Below are 17,960 nucleotides of genomic sequence, written 5' to 3'. Positions count from 1 at the left end.
AAGGGGTCTGAATACTTTCTGAATACACTGTATCTATGCCGCACATGGGGGCTGCCATTTTAGAATCACATGACCAGCTGAATACTACTCGCTTAATCTCGGTGACTGTCCTGTTATTTGATACCTTCACTCATTGATTAAACTAATCATGACTGACTGTGAATACTAAATTTCTACAATGTTATCTGACACTGAAAACTACTGATTTTCCATTTTTTTCCTGATTGCTTAGGCACTATTTTTGCAAAACTCTACACACTAACCACAAAACCTAACACCAAACCAGCAATACATTATACATCTCTTGCAAAAGCAAACAATTCTTGCAAAACTCTTCAAACTCTTTTAAAAACAAAAAATTGTTTTTGCATCAATACAGAACACTCAAACCATCATTTGAATAAGCACATGAAGCACCAACTATGCACTGATAGTATAAATAAAAACACTTGTGGCTTTTGCTTTTTCTGTGTACAGGGCATAGCAATTTGCAATAAAGTTTTTTCAAACATGTAGTAAACACATACACACAGGCATCCAAATGTGTAAAGTATGGATGTGTATTCTGAACATAGCACACTATCAATACAAATAAGGGGAAACAATTATTTACTATATTTTTTTTCTCAATGTTCTAACACTCCTCAAACAACAAAAGCGCAGTAGAAGAAAACAAAAACATTTGTGCTAGAATCTCGCCTTCTTTGTGGGTCTGGCCATAAGACTGTGGTTTATTTATAGTGCTCAAGCTCTGATTTTTAAGTGAACTCATTATCTAAAAGTGTTTTCACATTTGTCAATTTGGAAAGGCAGTTGGTAGCAATGTAGAGACCAATGTTTACAGTTTTGTTAGAAGTGTGTTATTAAATTTACTGAGTACACCTTTAACACCATATTACTGTAGTAACACCATGGTTAATTGCATTAAAACAATGAATTCTGCAAAAAAATAAAAAATAAAAATAAAAAGAAAGAAAGAAAAAAACATTACTAAAATAATACTTTAGTAAAACCATGGAGTGCAAGTAGCCACGCAGTGTGGCAGATGCTTTTTACACCTAGTGCAAATAGTCACTCCATAAAAGGACATCTATTGCAAAAAAAAAAAAAAAAAAAAAAATATATATATATATATATATATATATATATATATATATATATATATATATATATATATATATTATTGTATTTTATTCTATTGAGAAAAAGAAATCTAATTATTATTAACTTTGTATATTACTGACACTTTCATCTATCATATATTTATGTAGTTAGTTATTAATGTGTTGATACTTAAGAAATATTGTATATTAAATATTTATATACAAATATTTAATATATTAAAAATATTTCTAAAAGTGGTACAATTATATTTTGTCAAAAATTTGAAGAGAAAATTTTGTAAAAACATTTTAAATAATAAAAGTTATTTTATAAGTTTTACAGAGAAAGTCTAGCTTTTTATATTGTGGGGCTCTGTCTGTGGGTTCCGAGTCAGGGTCCCTGGGTCTGTAAAAACCCCTGATTTATGTCAAATTTGTATTTTTATTAAATTTGCTGAGTTTTTTCTTTATATTAAATTTTCTTATATATATATATATATATATATATATATATATATATATATATATATTTTTTTTTTTTTTTTTTTTTTTTTTTTTTTTTTTACAACATTCAGTGAGATAAGGATTTTGATGTAAACCATAAAATATTCATGAATATTAAAATATTTTATGGCAATAAGATACTTTGAAACTGAAAACTGAATTGAAATGTAAATTTCTTTTTTTATTATTATTAACATTCTCTGAATAAATATAATGTTACCATGAACTCAAGTGTTACATTTTTGCAAATCCATTGTTTAGATTTGAATACCGTTTACATGACAATAATTAAGTAAATAACAAATAAAAAATTGTGTGTATTGGCATACTTGTTTCATTTATATCTATTGAAGTAGGTGTGTGTGTGTGTGTATGTGTGTACATGTTTATACTACATTGTGGGGACCAAATGTCCCCACAAGGATAGTAAAACCTGAGATCGCTTACATTGTGAGGACCAGCCAGCGGTCCCCACGAGGGAAATGGCTCATTAAACATACTAAATGATGTTTTTTTGAAAATGTAAAAATGCAAAAAAGTTTCTATGAGGGTTAGGTTTAGGGGTAGTGTTAGAGTTAGGGGATATCAATTATTGTTAGATCTGTATAAAATCCAAAAAATGCATGGAAGTCCATGGAGAGTCCCCATAATGATATAAAAACATAGTATGTGTGTGTGTGGGCAGGTTTAAGTGGTTTACAAGGACTTTTTTAGGTTACAAACTGGTCATTACAAGGGTATTATGCTATAAATATGGGTTGTGAGGACATTTCTAGTGTCCCCATAATTCAAATTGCTTAAAAAAACATACTAAACGATGTTTTATTGAAAATGTAAAAATGCAGAAAGTTTTTTGTGAGGGTTAGGTTTAGGGATAGGGTTAGGGGATAGAATCTATAGTTTGTACAGTATAAAAATCATTATGTCTATGGAGAGTCCTCTTAATGATAGCTGCACCAACATGTGTGTGTGTGTGTGTGTGTGTGTGTGTGTGTGTGTGTGTGTGTGTGTGTGTGTGTGTAAAATGGTTGGACTTGTATAATGTGCATAAAACATAAATGTTATAATAATAATAATATCCTTTAAGTGTTGTTATTGTACATGAAAACAGACTGGTATCTAGCTCCACTATACAGTATTTGAAGATGTATTGCACATGGCGCACATTACACTGGAATGCTAAAAAATTTGCATGATACTTAGCAATTGACTAGAAGAAGCTTCATAAATAATTCCTCAAAAGTCTTATATTCTGATTGGTCACACTGAGAATCTAAAAGACTTGAAAGAGGGACTATTAAATAAAACAGAGATTAAATAAAACCTAAATAAATAGAGAGAAACTGACACCCTTGTCTGGCATATTTCTCTCTTTCTCTCCTTCTTGCTCTTTTTCCATTTGATCCCTTTAATAAAAGGACAGGATATTATGAAAGACCTCATTGGAACTGCAGATCTGACACAGTTTATACAAACACACCACTTTGCTAAATATATTACCACTTTCCTTTTTCTTGGAAGGTTAAATAACTCGCACAATAGGTTGCCTTCTGTTCTTAATCTGTCCCATAACATGCCTCATGCATCGCCATTATCTCTGACAGTGCCACCCCTTCACACTTTCCCCTGACTTTGGGTCTTTTAAACAATTGTAAGCAATTTTGGTTTGAAACATCTTACTGTATGACTGAAGGATGGATGATTTAATTAATTTTCAAATGTAACAGCTTCTTGTGAAATAAAATAAAATACACATTTTAAACTATTCTATAAGTTTTGTCCAGCAAAAAGAGTCTTTAGACAACTACTTTGGGCACAACAGTGGCATCTGTTGATAAAATTTAAAACTGCACAGATCTGGGCCTCCATATTAAAATATACTGTAAGTTTATAATGTACAGTATTGTCAACTTCAATAAAACAAACTCTAACTCCACTAGATTATTTTCTCTGTTGCAGGAAACACTCACATACACACACAGACTATGAGTGCCTGTTCTGTCCGTCTTTCTGATGGTCTGTGTCACTGCAGTGGGACAGATAGGGCCTGTCAGAGCCTTATCATTCACACCAGAGAGACTGGTGCCTGATGGTCACTCATGATGATGTGGACTTCCTGTCGTGCAAAAGTGTTTAAGTGTTCAGAAATATTTAAGTAAGCTTAATTACTTCATAAATAACATAAATTTGGCAATTGTGCTACACTTTTACATTAAAACACAATTTGATATGGAACATACTGTACTACTAACTTACTCTGGTACAGTAGGCCTAGGTTATGTGGCATAAGGGTGACTCCCTCTTATGATGTCAGCATTGATACCACACCCATTCTAGGTACTTCATATGCACGTTTAAGGTTATTCCTGCTCTTTCTACATCCTAACTTCGTCATCATGCGTGAGATTGTTCATCTACAGATCGGACAGTGTGGAAATCAGATCGGCTCAAAGGTGTGAGATGAGTATGCTTAGAATATTTATTTTTATCTTGAATGTTATTGCTGTCTTAAACTCAGCTTGGTGCAAGCAATGGAATCTGGATGCAGAACAGAAGTCTTTTTTATTATTATTGTGGGGTTATTTCAGTTTATTTATTTAATTTTTAAATCAAACCCCAGGTTTTTTTTTTTTTTTAAACAAAAGTTATTATGTAAGTTTTACAAAGAAAATCTAGCTTTTTATATATGTATATTGTGGGCCCCTATGTTAGCAGAGAGTCTGGATTGGGGGTCCCTGGGTCTGTAAATGTTAAAAGCCCGTAGATTATGTTATACATTTATTTTTTATTTACATTAAATTTGCTAAGTATTGTCTTTATATTAAATGTTTTATAATGTATTGTATTTTTTAACATCATTCAGCAACACAATGCTAAATAGTGTAATGCAAGTTTTTTGTTAACAGTAAACAAAAACAAAACAAACAAAAAAAACTTTTTTGCTACTTTAATGCTAATTAAATCAACTTTGTTTTTAAACTGAATAAGCCTTTGAAATGATGATATGTGCGTTCATAGGGTGTTCCCCTACTCTACTGTAAGATAAGAGGAACGGCGGAGGGTGGCTGGGTGGGCCTTCTTTATCTTGGACATGAGCTCAGCGCTCTTTATATTTCAGAGAGATAAATGCAGGACAATAGTGGTAAAAATGGAATGCTATTTGGAAGAACAAACCAGCTAACAATTTTGTGTTCAAAAAACGTTTTCCTAATGTTCCCATAAGGTTTTGAAAATATTATTTTAAAGTTCTGGAAATGTTCAAAATGTCCAGTTTTTTAAACGTCTAATAGTTTTTTGATGGTTAAAGGAACGTTTTGGAAAATGTTTGGGTTACATTTTACCGTATTTTACAGTGTCCTTTTTACTGTGTAACTGCACAAGTAAGTACTGAGTAATATTAATTAACAACACAGGTAGCCTACTATAGGTTTAGGGTTTGGTTTAGGGTTAGTTGCTTGTATTTATGCATAATTTACTGTTATAACTATAGTCAATACATGTAATATGTATAACAAGGACACTGAAAAATAGTATTACCAATGTTTGAAAATTTTGGAATAAAAAAAAACCAAACATGTTTTTTAAGTTTAAAGAACGTTCGATTAATGATGTATGAATAACTTTTTCATGCTAACGTTTTAAGAACATTTATAATTGACAGATAATGTTGAATATTGAACTTAACATGTCACATTATTTATTATATATATTTGACTAACTTATATATATATATATAGGTGCATCTCAATAAATTAGAATATCGTGGAAAAGTTCATTTATTTCAGTAATTCAACTCAAATTGTGAAACTCGTGTATTAAATAAATTCAATGCACACAGACTGAAGTAGTTTAAGTCTTTGGTTCTTTTAATTGTGATGATTTTGGCTCACATTTAACAAAAACCCACCAATTCACTATCTCAAAAAATTAGAATATGGTGACATGCCAATCAGCTAATCAACTCAAAACACCTGCAAAGGTTTCCTGAGCCTTCAAAATGGTCTCTCAGTTTGGTTCACTAGGCTACACAATCATGGGGAAGACTGCTGATCTGACAGTTGTCCAGAAGACAATCATTGACACCCTTCACAAGGAGGGTAAGCCACAAACATTCATTGCCAAAGAAGCTGGCTGTTCACAGAGTGCTGTATCCAAGCATGTTAACAGAAAGTTGAGTGGAAGGAAAAAGTGTGGAAGAAAAAGATGCACAACCAACCGAGAGAACCGCAGCCTTATGAGGATTGTCAAGCAAAATCGATTCAAGAATTTGGGTGAACTTCACAAGGAATGGACTGAGGCTGGGGTCAAGGCATCAAGAGCCACCACACACAGACGTGTCAAGGAATTTGGCTACAGTTGTCGTATTCCTCTTGTTAAGCCACTCCTGAACCACAGACAACGTCAGAGGCGTCTTACCTGGGCTAAGGAGAAGAAGAACTGGACTGTTGCCCAGTGTTCCAAAGTCCTCTTTTCAGATGAGAGCAAGTTTTGTATTTCATTTGGAAACCAAGGTCCTAGAGTCTGGAGGAAGGGTGGAGAAGCTCATAGCCCAAGTTGCTTGAAGTCCAGTGTTAAGTTTCCACAGTCTGTGATGATTTGGGGTGCAATGTCATCTGCTGGTGTAGGTCCATTGTGTTTTTTGAAAACCAAAGTCACTGCACCCGTTTACCAAGACATTTTGGAGCACTTCATGCTTCCTTCTACTGACCAGCTTTTTAAAGATGCTGATTTCATTTTCCAGCAGGATTTGGCACCTGCCCACACTGCCAAAAGCACCAAAAGTTGGTTAAATGACCATGGTGTTGGCCATGGCTTGACTGGCCAGCAAACTCACCAGACCTGAAACCCATGGAGAATCTATGGGGTATTGTCAAGAGGAAAATGAGAAACAAGAGACCAAAAAATGCAGATGAGCTGAAGGCCACTGTCAAAGAAACCTGGGCATCCGTACCACCTCAGCATTGCCACAAACTGATCACCTCCATGCCACGCCGAATTGAGGCAGTAATTAAAGCAAAAGGAGCCCCTACCAAGTATTGAGTACATATACAGTAAATGAACATACTTTCCAGAAGGCCAACAATTCACTAAAAATGTTTTTTTTATTGGTCTTATGATGTATTCTAATTTTTTGAGATAGTGAATTGGTGGGTTTTTGTTAAATGTGAGCCAAAATCATCACAATTAAAAGAACCAAAGACTTAAACTACTTCAGTCTGTGTGCATTGAATTTATTTAACACACGAGTTTCACAATTTGAGTTGAATTACTGAAATAAATGAACTTTTCCACAACATTCTAATTTATTGAGATGCACCTATATATATATATATATATATTATATTATTGGAATATCAGCCAATTTGCACATTCCCAATTCATCATAATAAGATTTTAAATGTTCATTTTCATTGTGCTCTGCTAACCCTTATATTGAGTTCCGGTTAAAACTGACCGATTAACTTTTTTTTTTTTTTTACTGTATTTTATTTTTTTACTTTACTTTAGTTTTAAGTTTTGTTCACCTACTTGTGTCTCTGTTCCTGGTTCCTGCCCTGATTGTTCCTAGCTGTTTCTCGTTTACCTTGTTTGCCCCAATGTATTTAATGTCCTTGTGTTTGTTTGTGTCAGTTGTTGTTTCCTGTTATCCCCATGGATGTAATATTTGTTCAGTTCCTAAGTTTTTGTTTTGTTTTGTTCCTGTGTTTTCCAAGTTTTGTAACGAGCCAATGCCCACACCTACCACGGCCAACGAGCCAATGCTCACGCCTGCCACGGCCAACGAGCCTATTCTTGAAACCTCGTCCATCCCAGAGCCAGTGTTGCAAGCCTCGTCCGTCCCAGAGCCAGCGTTGCAAGCCTCGTCCATCCCAGAGCCAGCATTGCAAGCCTCGTCCGTCCCAGAGCCAGCGTTGCTAGCCTTGTCCGTCCCAGAGCCAGCGTTGCCAGCCTCGTCCGTCCCAGAGCCAGCGTTGCCAGCCTTGTCCGTCCCAGAGTTAGCGCTTCAGCCCTAGTGGGGGGGGGGGGGGGATTACACCATGGCTCCGCCCTTCGAGCCTCCCACGGCCCTGCCTTCCGAGTCTCTCACAGCTGTGCTCACGGCTGTCCGGAAGCAGAAGATAAGAAGGGCTCCTACTCCATTCACTGCCAGTGCTCACGACCACAGAAGTCGTTCCCCTATCACTGCCAGTGCCCATGATCACAGAGGTCGTTCCCCTGTCACTGCCCGTGCTCACAACCACAGAGGTCGTTTCCCAGTCGCTGCCAGCACTCTGGACTACGGCGACTCCACCCTCAGAGTCTTCCACGACTCCACCCGCTCTCCCAGAGACTCCTCCTCCAACTGTTCCGTCCGCTCTCCCAGAGACTCCTCCTCCAGCAGCTCTGCCGCCTGACCCAGACTTGGCCCTGTGGCCGCCTCCCATGCCTCCTGACCCAGTCCTTGCCCTGTGTCCACCTCCCAGGCCTCCTGACCCAGTCCCTGCCATGTGGCCGCCTACCAGGCCTCCTGTCCCAGTCCCTGCCCTGTGGTCATCTCCTTGGTCTCCAGGCCATCCGCCTGATCTGCTCTAGCCTCTTTGGTCTCCTGGATCACGTCGGTCTTCGGATTCCCGTCCACTCCGCCTTGGCCGCCTTGCCTGCCGATTGTTCCCAGCTGTTTCTCGTTTACCTTGTTTGCCCCAATGTATTTAATGTCCTTGTGTTTGCTTGTGTCTTTGTCAGTTGTTGTTTCCTGTTATCCCCATGGATGTAATGTTTGTTCCATTCCCGAATTTTAGTTTTGTTTTGTTCCTGTGTTTTCCAAGTGTGGTGAGCAGGGTGGAGCCAAGCAGTGTCTGGGCAGAGCGAGGCCGGGAAGATAAGAGGCGAATGACTTCCACCTCCGCGCCACACCGGCCTCGCATTCCAGCGATGAGAGGCGGGAGTATTTAAGGAGAAGGGACGGCGGCAGACGGGAGAGAGATGTACGAAGCTTGTCCGTGTGTCTATGTGGAGCTGAAAAGCACCACGTTAATGTGTGTGGAGCTGAAAAGCACCTTGTTAATGTGTGTTCGTGCTGCTGAAAAGCAGTGGTGTTGAATGTCTGTTACACTGAAAAGTGCTGACAATAAAGTGTCTTATGTTGGATGTTTGATCGGCTCCCGCTTCCTTTAGAGAGTCCACTTCTTTACACTGGTGCTGAAACCCGGGACTTTGAAGGACGACCACGCTGTCCTAGAGACCTCGCTGCTCCCTCAAGAACGAGATGCCGAGGATATACAATCTGATGGTTTTGAAGCGGCTCGTCAGCAGGCTACCGAAAGGGACGGCTGAGCGAGTCCAGTACCATCGCCTGGTATCGCTGATGGAGGTGTTTTAGCTGGCTGAGGAACAGGTGGGTGGCGTGTTCGGGAGCCGACGAGTTCTTTTTTTCTCTCTCTCTCTCTCTCTCTCACTCTCTCCTTCTTTTGCTCCTCCCTCCCCCTCTCCTTCCCCTAGAGCTGTTCCTGTTTCATGGAGGCAGGGAAAACCATCTAGCGCTGGGTCGGCCGAAAGGGCAGTGGCTCCTCTCCAGAAATGGCGGGGGGGAGTAAGGCACAGGCCAGAGAGCTGCCTGGCCTGTGTCAGGTGATGGGATAATGTGAAGAAGGGGGCGGGCTGAGCGACGATTGTGCAGAATGAGGCCGGGATGGACACCTGGAGCGAATTATCCCGCCAAGCTGTTGGTGATTGCAGTGTTGGCGGGCGGGGGATAAAACCGCAATGAGAGCTGCAGTCGAGAGAGACTCCAGGAGAGAGAGAGATGCAACGGAGCTGTGCGTGTCTATGTGGAGCTGAAAGCACCTCATTAATATGTGTTCGTGCTGCTGAAAAGCATTGTTGAATGTAGTTGTTACACTGAAAAGTGTTCACAAAAAAGTGTCTTATGTTGGATGTTTGATCGGCTCCCGCTTCCTTCAGAGAGTCCACTTCTTTACACCAAGTTTTGTATCTGGACTCGTTTTCTTATTAAATCAAAGCTGCACTTAGATCCTGCTCTCTTGACTTCTTCCTACATTCATTACACCGGGTCAGAATGTGGAAAAATACAGGAACTTCCTCAGGTCTAAATGGGGGGAAAATATGGTAACTAATGTTCATTGAGATCAATTTAAAAAAATGAAAACTAAAGTGTTTCTGTGTGTTTGCAGTTCTGGGAGGTAATCAGTGATGAACATGGTATTAACAGAGTGGGAGCATATGAGGGTGACATGGACCTTCAGTTGGAGAGGGTCAATGTTTACTTCAATGAAGCACATGGTAATTCTGATATACGACAACAGCCCCTTACACATTATAATCCAGTCACATTCAAGTTTTCTTTTACTGCCATATAGGCTCAAAATGGCAAATTTTTTGTGAATGTATGTAGGCACAATAGCTACAGGTGTAGTTCATCACATTAACTATAGACAAATTTTACAACCTAAAAGTGTTCAGGTACTTTGTTCTTCATTTTGAACTGTATACAGTATATTGTTTTACAATTGAAACCCTAAAGCTGAAGTGTTTAATTTCTGCACCATTAGCATCTCCAATCAGAATGGCAAAAATAAACATTATTTTAAAACAGATTTTCTAAAACTTTCCCAGTCTGCTGCCATTGATCAAACAAAAAGATGGTCCCACCCCAAACTCATGCCATTGATGAAGCCAATGTTGCTGGACAGGTTGCTCAAAACAAATGGAGAAATTTTTATAGCGCTACAGAGACAAAGTATTTACAGTTTTCGAGGAAATCAGCCTACCAATGGCTTACTTGTAGTTGTCTCTGCATAATAAGCTGGGATAAGAGAAAGTATTTTTAACATCAGAAAAGTTACACACTTCAGCTTTAACACATTTCTCTTTGTAAAACTTTTTGCTTGAAAAGTGTGTTTGTGCCATCTGTCTTTAAAATAAATGAAGCTTGGTTTATAGGTCCTTATAGTATCTAATGCAATGACATAAATAAATTTTAAGAGTCCAAATAAATTTTGGGACCACTGTACATAATATTTAGTCTAGTATTGGGTTTAATTTTTGACTATACATTCATGAATCTTTGGTATTATTGTAAATTGGGAATTTTATGCATTGTGGTGAGAGATGTGTGTCAGGCAGTTCCAGAGTCTGGTTACTTAGTGAATTTCTATTACAATTCCGATTTCAGTGATTGAAATGCTTCTTTACCTCTCAGGTGGGAAATATGTTCCGAGAGCTCTGTTAGTGGACCTTGAGCCAGGCACTATGGACAGTGTGAGGGGCAGTCACATAGGACAACTCTTCAGACCAGACAATTTTATACACGGTGATCCAACATTGACATTTTACTTTGTTACAGGACAATCTTAAAGGAATAGTTCACCCAAAAATGAAAATATTGTCATCATTTACTCACCCTCATGCCATCCCAGATGTGTATGAATTGCGTATGACTAGGTCTTCACAATGCAAGTTAACGTGTACCAACATTTTGAAACTCCAATAAGCACATAAAGGCAGCATAAAAGTAATCCATTAGACTTCAGATGTTAAATCCAGAAATTATATGATAGGTGTGGGTGAGAAACAGATCAATATTTAAGTCCTTTTTTATTATAAATTCTCCTCCCTGCCCAGTAGGTGGCGATATGCACAAAAATGCGAATCGCCAAAAACAAAAGAAGAATGTGAAAGTGGAAGTGGAGAATGATGGTAAAAAAGGACTTAGTAAAAAGTTTTGAGTTGGCACAACCCCCTTTTTGAAGTAACCACGCCACTTCTTGAGCAACCCCACCATATTTTGGAGATTCTGCCTCCATTTGGAGATCTCTGGTCTGCAGCTATACCTACTTGGGGTGCTATACCCCAAGCACAATGGAAGCAAAGGTTTGAATTGTATCGCCATGGCGCTAACCACAAAACACCGTTATATGCTACTGCTACTCCATTATTTGCTATTGTCCCCCTAATGTAACCCTTCTAGATCCAGGCCTGGCCTAACCTAAACTATACCTTGAAATCTGGTTGGTTTATGGGAGTTTTGATTCAGAACCAACAAGGATACTGGTCCAAGAACATGTTTTATTTGGCAAAATGAAACTCATTAGCCATAAAGTTATCTCTGATGCTGTTTTCCTCTCTGTTAATGTATAGGGAATTCTGGAGCTGGCAATAACTGGGCTAAAGGTCATTATACAGAAGGTGCAGAACTTGTGGAGCAAGTTGTGGATCGCGTCCGTAACGAAGCTGAGAGCTGCGACTGCATGCAGGGCTTTCAGTTTGTCCATTCACTGGGTGGTGGCACCGGTTCCGGAATGGGTACTCTCATCATCAACAAGATCCGAGAGGAGTACCCCGACCGCATCATGAATAGTTTTAGCATAATGCCCTCACCAAAGGTCTCAGATACAGTGGTGGAGCCATACAATGCAACACTATCAATTCACCAACTAATTGAGAATACAGATGAGACATTTTGTATCGATAACGAAGCGCTGTACGACATCTGCTTCCGTACGCTAAAGCTCACAACACCAACCTATGGAGATCTCAACCACCTTGTATCCCTAACCATGAGTGGGGTCACGACCTCCCTACGTTTCCCAGGTCAACTGAATGCCGACCTTCGCAAGCTGGCCGTCAATATGGTGCCCTTCCCGCGTCTCCATTTCTTTATGACAGGTTTTGCTCCTCTAACGGCACGTGGCAGCCTGCAATACCGTGCCCTTACAGTGCCCGAGCTCACCCAGCAGATGTTCGATGCCCGTAACATGATGACTGCATGTGACCCGCGTCGAGGGCGCTACCTGACTGTGGCCGGCATTTTCCGTGGTCGCATGTCCACCAAAGAGATTGATGAGCAAATGCTTGCAATTCAGCAGAAAAATAGCAACTACTTCGTGGACTGGATCCCTCACAACGTCAAAGTTGCCGTTTGCGATATTCCACCATGTGGCCTTAAAATGTCCTCTACTTTTATTGGAAACAACACCGCAATCCAGGAGATATTTAAGCGCATAGGCGAGCAGTTCACACTGATGTTCAGACGCAAGGCCTTCCTGCACTGGTACACAGGGGAGGGCATGGATGAACTGGAGTTCACAGAGGCCGAGAGCAACATGAATGATCTGGTTTCAGAGTACCAGCAATATCAGGACGCCACAGCTGATCTGGATTGGGAAGGAGAAGATGAAGTGACAGAAGAAGAGGGTCTGTCATCGACAGCAAGGAGCACCAGAGTGGAGATAAAGACTGAGGTGGTCACTGAAACGTCTGTCAATGAAGAGGAGCAGGCTTTGGTGAATACGGCTGGACGCGATTGAAAACTGGATCTGATTGTTTGAGTGGGAACACTTTTTAATGCAAACTGTGAAATATTTCTTATGTCCAGGTGAACAAATGTTAAATTGCATTAATAAAACACAGGAAAAAGAATATAGAATTTTTACCAAAAATATTTTCATGCAGATGTATATAAACATTCTCCAAAGCTTTACAATATCTTACAACTTATGTTTTGCAGATAACAAAGTACATTACAAAATCTCTGGAGACAAAAACATAGCTATTTCTGTTTGTTCTGTAATAATGCAAAACTAAAGAAACATTTTGAAAAAGATTGTAAAGAAATGGATATAGTACATAAGATTTATTTCCCCTGTGTGTAGCATAACAGTACTATATGGCTTCAGGCTGAGTTTAATGTTTTGTTGTATTTTCTGTTTTTTTCTTATCCTTCATTGAAGACATAAATTATATATTTTATACTAGCAATTTTCTAACATAAAGGAATAGTTCACCCAAAAATTTAAATTCTCTCATCATTTACTCACCCTCATGCCATACCAGATGTGTTTGACTTTCCTTCTTCTGCAGAACAGAAACAAAGACCTTTAGTGAATATCTCAGCTCTGTAGGTCCATGCAATGCAAGTGAATGGTGAAGAAAATTTTAAAGCTCCAAAAAGCACACAAAGGCATCATAAACATTTACATGTATGCATTTAGCAAACACTTTTATCCAAAGTGACTTGCGGTGCATTCAGTGCATACATTTTATCAGTTTGTGTGTTTCCTGGGATTCAAGCCCATGCTCTACCAGTTAAGCTACAGGAACCTTAAAAGATAAAGGTAATCCATCAGACTCCAGTGGTTTAATCAATGTCTTCTGAATCGATCCAGTTGGTTTTGGGTGAGAACAGACCAAAATGTAACTCCTCTTTCACTGTACGTCTTGCCATTGCAGTCTCTTGGCACGATCATGATGTCAAGCTCGATTACACTTCCAGTGCTAGATGGCTAGGAAGTGTAATCGAGCTTGAAATCATGATCGCCAAGGAGACTGCTGATGTCAAGATTTATATTGATAAAGCAGTTATATTTTGGTATGCTCTCACCCAAAACCAATTGGATAGATTCAGAAGACATTAATTAAAACACTGGAGTCTGATGGATTATTTTTGTGGTTTTTGGAGCTTCAAAATTGTGTTCACCATTCACTTGCATACTATGGACCTACAGTGCTGAGATATTCTTCTAAAGATCTTAATTTATGTTCTGCAGAAGAAAGAAAGCCATACACATCTGGGATGACATAAGGGTGAGTAAATGATGAGAGAATTTTTATTTTTGGGGGATTTATTCCTTAAAATATCAATCATTTAGACAACATAATGAGTAAAAGGTACTAAAAAATACTGCCATTTCAGTACTTTACATTTTATGTATATGCTTTGTATTTGAGTATTTCTGGTTCTGATTACTTTATTTGTGCTTACATTCCCTGAGGAAATTAGTGTAATTAAAGATTATTCCTCAATATCTTACATCTGATTTCTTGTTGCCTTTCAAAATGTAAGGAAAAACATCTAAAGGGCTCTCTAGTGAAACTAAATCTTCAGCTGAACACTTGAAAAATGTAAGGCATCAAAGCTTTGCTTTATCCAAAAGTGTTTTGAATTAAGTTAGGTACATTTAAAATCAAGTACTTCCTCTACCAGAATTATATGTTTGTTTTTTTGCATTTTCTAATATTGTTCACATTTTCTGCTTAGTCACATTTATATAAAGCACTTAATTTTGCTTCCAGTCTCAAATGTTTTCGTAATCACTCAATGGTGGAACACTGTACATATCTGAATAAAACTAATGAATACACATTACTTCTCTAATTACCGACTCACACTTGAAATCTTTTCAAACTAACGCATACATGTTACATAAATTATCAAATTTCCTAACTCTATTCTGAATGGAATCACCAATGCAAAACTACACTGCCGATTTTCTCATATTAAATAGTTGACATATACCACTCTCCTAGTATGGCCTGACAGATAATGATTATATTAACTGTCTTGTATATGTTGATAAACAAGACAGTGTACACACTTTATTCCAAGAACAAAACAGCACATTATCACCTCTTATAACTTACAGACTGCAAGCCAGTAAAAGTGATTTGATGCTGCTTTGAAAGCAGACTTTATCTAAAATGAGAACCCAGACTTGCTATTAACAAAGCAAGTATGATCACACAACATAAGAGCTCAGGTTTTTAGTTTATAACCATACAAACAGTTTGGCCAGTGCATGTTCCTCACTAGCTACACAGGGAGCTCTGTGCACCAAAAACACACACACACACACAAAAGAGAGGCTGTTTTAGTTTGAGGCTCTTCATAATTTATTACAAAAAGAACATATCTATTTTCATTCAATCAGGTCGTCAGAATTGCAGATATTATTGCAGTCACAAATGATTAAATCTGTAGTAGGAGAATCTGTTGAGGAATGGGGATCACAGGGTTTAAATGACAGCTCCTACAAAAAAGCAGAACAGACAATTGATCCATTTTAACAATATAGAATATTGCAAAATATCAGTATAAAAAGCAATATCCAAGTCTAAGTTCTCAGTAAATAGCTATACCTGTTTCTAAACAGTACAGTTCAGATATGAACCATTTAAAATCTTAAAAGGCATAATAAACTCACATTATGCAGTCTTCATTTTAGTGACCTTCACGTTGGATTCGGCGTTTTTAATCGCCTCCACTTTGAACTGTGGCTTCAGTGCTGCGCGCACGACCCTGGCGCAGATAGCAGAGTACCTGATGTAACTGAAAAGAAACAAATGCAAAAAACATTGCTTGTGTGCAAACGTCCATTGTGATTCGAAGTCAACATGTCACTTTACTAAAACGCATGTAAGCATTGCCCAGCATAGCAGTCTAAAACAAGGCCAAAGCAATAACGCAGTGTTACAGCTTTACAGAAAACATTGCGTGCTAACGGTTAAATAGAAACGGCAAAAACTTTCCATATTTTCTAATGTTAATTGTCATTTGGTACCTCAGCCCTGCTTGTCTCCAGTAAGCAACCATTTTCTGAACAAATGTGTGCCTCCGGTCTGTCGAGTGCAACAGCAAACACCGATCAAGGACGAGGACCAGGCCTGTATTTAACCGGAAGACCCGTCACAGACAACATTACCGTTTCATAGGCTGGAAGACATGTCAATCATTTAACGACCGCATGAAAGGTAACAATCAGACTTAATGGTTAAATAAAAAAATCATTAATAGTATATTTTGAACACACTATTTTAATCGTCTGATTCTACATGCATTATTTTGTATTTAAGAGAATAGATAATGTTTTTTATTTGTATTTTATTTTAACCAAAGTCCTTCTAGCAAGTCAGTCCACTATCGGCCATCTTTGGAACGCTTTCGAGTGGCTATTTCCAGTCATGACAGCGCAGCTCCTATCTACTTGAATGGGGGGACACTGAAATCTCAAAAACGGTCGGTCAAGGTTACGATCAAAGAACATGTTTCAAATCAGCAATACAATCTGATAATATTGGAATAATAAATTGTGCTTCTTGACCTCATATTATGCTAAAATATGCAATTTTCCCTGCTTGTATACCTCATGCGCATGCGCATTATCGAGATGATTGACAGGCGATGTCTGTATCTAAAAGAGGATTGGCTCGTTTACCTGTAAGGCGGGACTTACTTTCTACATCTGTTGACCGTTGGGTGCGAGAGCTTCTTGGTTGGGCGTTCCAGTTTTTCCCCATTGATTTAAATAGGAGTGGTCCGTTTTTGCTAAATAGTCTCTGGCTTAACGGTCAACTAGGGTTGTGTATCCACAATATTCCTGAGTTCCATGACGCTTTGCGGGCGATATGGGCGGAACTTCCGGTTAAGCGTAAACAATCGTTATGTTATGTACTAACGCAGCATTAAAAATGACAAAAACTTGAGAACAAATGATCACAGAATTATAGCGAGGAGATATTGTTCTTCCTCAACTATCTGTTAATGATTATGGATTTCAGGATGATGGACAAATATCGCAAATAGAAGCATTTTAGTTATTTTGTTGAGTCTTTATCCATCAATTGAAGAACCTGAGCAGACTAACCTGAAAAGCTATGTAGCCTATTAGCGCCTTCACAACCCATCCTTCAGATGAGACGTTAAACCGAGGTTCTGACTCTCTGTGGTCATTAAAAATCCCAGGACACTTCTCGAAAAGAGTATGGGTGTAACCCTGGTGACCTGGCCAAATTCCCTCCATTGGCCCTTATCAATCATGGCTTCCTAATAATCCCCATTCATTAATTGGCTCTATCACTACACTCTCTCCTCTCCACCAGTAGCTGGTGTGTGGTGAGCAGTACTGGCGCACTATGGCTGCCATCGCATCATCCAGGTGGATGCTGCACACTGGTGGTGGTTGAGGAGAGTCCCCTGTTCACTGTGCAAAGGCTTTGAGTGTAGTGTTAAAAAAGCGCTATATAAATGTAACATTCATTCATTCATTCACAACTGTAAAGTTGGACATGTTTTGAGAACTGTAGATAATTATGTTTATTTTAAAGCATATATTGAGTATAGAATCTGAAGAGTTTGTTGTACCGAGATTATGTACATACTGCAGATACAGGAGAGGTCCATACAGCAAGATGCTCGTGTATTACAGGACTCAGGCGATGAGACTGTCATGCTGCCATTTTTCGGATAAAATACAATTATTTGGTGGGAGATGAATGTGTAGTAAGCTCAATCTAGCTTTATAATTGAACATTGTACACAAAGTTCTCTGTAAAGCAACTATAAAACAGTATGTACTATTCAAAGCACTAGCTGTACAAATAAATTTAATTGATACTGAATTAATGTCCACAGTGTTTTCCGAATCACCTTTTCCCCTTAAGGGAAGACAAGCACATTCTGCAAAGACACTAAAAAGAAAGTAAATTGCAGGCATGAAAAATGCAGGAAAGAGGAAATCATAATAAAATTCATTTAAAACGTGATAAAACATCTCACTACTGTACATATCTCATCTAATA

At 38.5% G+C, this 17,960-nt stretch overlaps 2 protein-coding genes across 3 annotated transcripts; one reads left to right on the top strand and one right to left on the bottom strand.

Annotated features, from left to right (window-relative positions):
* Positions 1 to 3,911: 3,911 nt before the first annotated feature.
* LOC127445948 (tubulin beta chain-like) lies at positions 3,912 to 14,746 on the top strand. Of its 2 annotated transcripts, none has more exons than XM_051706476.1 (4): positions 3,912 to 4,060; positions 9,779 to 9,887; positions 10,807 to 10,917; positions 11,745 to 14,746. In XM_051706476.1, the coding sequence occupies exons 1-4, from the start codon at positions 4,004 to 4,006 to the stop codon at positions 12,911 to 12,913; spliced, it is 1,446 nt and encodes a 481-aa protein (XP_051562436.1). In that variant the 5' UTR covers positions 3,912 to 4,003; the 3' UTR covers positions 12,914 to 14,746. The 2 variants fall into 2 exon arrangements, with proteins under 2 accessions (XP_051562436.1, XP_051562437.1); XM_051706477.1 differs by having other exon boundaries at positions 4,051 to 4,071.
* A 505-nt stretch (positions 14,747 to 15,251) lies between these two features.
* Positions 15,252 to 16,083, bottom strand: LOC127445975 (ATP synthase subunit epsilon, mitochondrial-like). Its single transcript, XM_051706522.1, has 3 exons — positions 15,944 to 16,083; positions 15,587 to 15,711; positions 15,252 to 15,412 (listed from the first exon to the last, which is right to left on the bottom strand). The coding sequence occupies exons 1-2, from the start codon at positions 15,973 to 15,975 to the stop codon at positions 15,588 to 15,590; spliced, it is 156 nt and encodes a 51-aa protein (XP_051562482.1). The 5' UTR covers positions 15,976 to 16,083; the 3' UTR covers positions 15,252 to 15,412; position 15,587.
* Positions 16,084 to 17,960: the final 1,877 nt, after the last annotated feature.

The sequence above is a fragment of the Myxocyprinus asiaticus genome, chromosome 9 (genome assembly GCF_019703515.2).
Source record: "Myxocyprinus asiaticus isolate MX2 ecotype Aquarium Trade chromosome 9, UBuf_Myxa_2, whole genome shotgun sequence".
Classification (NCBI taxonomy): domain Eukaryota; kingdom Metazoa; phylum Chordata; class Actinopteri; order Cypriniformes; family Catostomidae; genus Myxocyprinus; species Myxocyprinus asiaticus.
The sequence above is the reverse complement of the archived record's forward strand: the minus strand, read 5'-3'. Positions and strand labels throughout refer to the sequence as shown.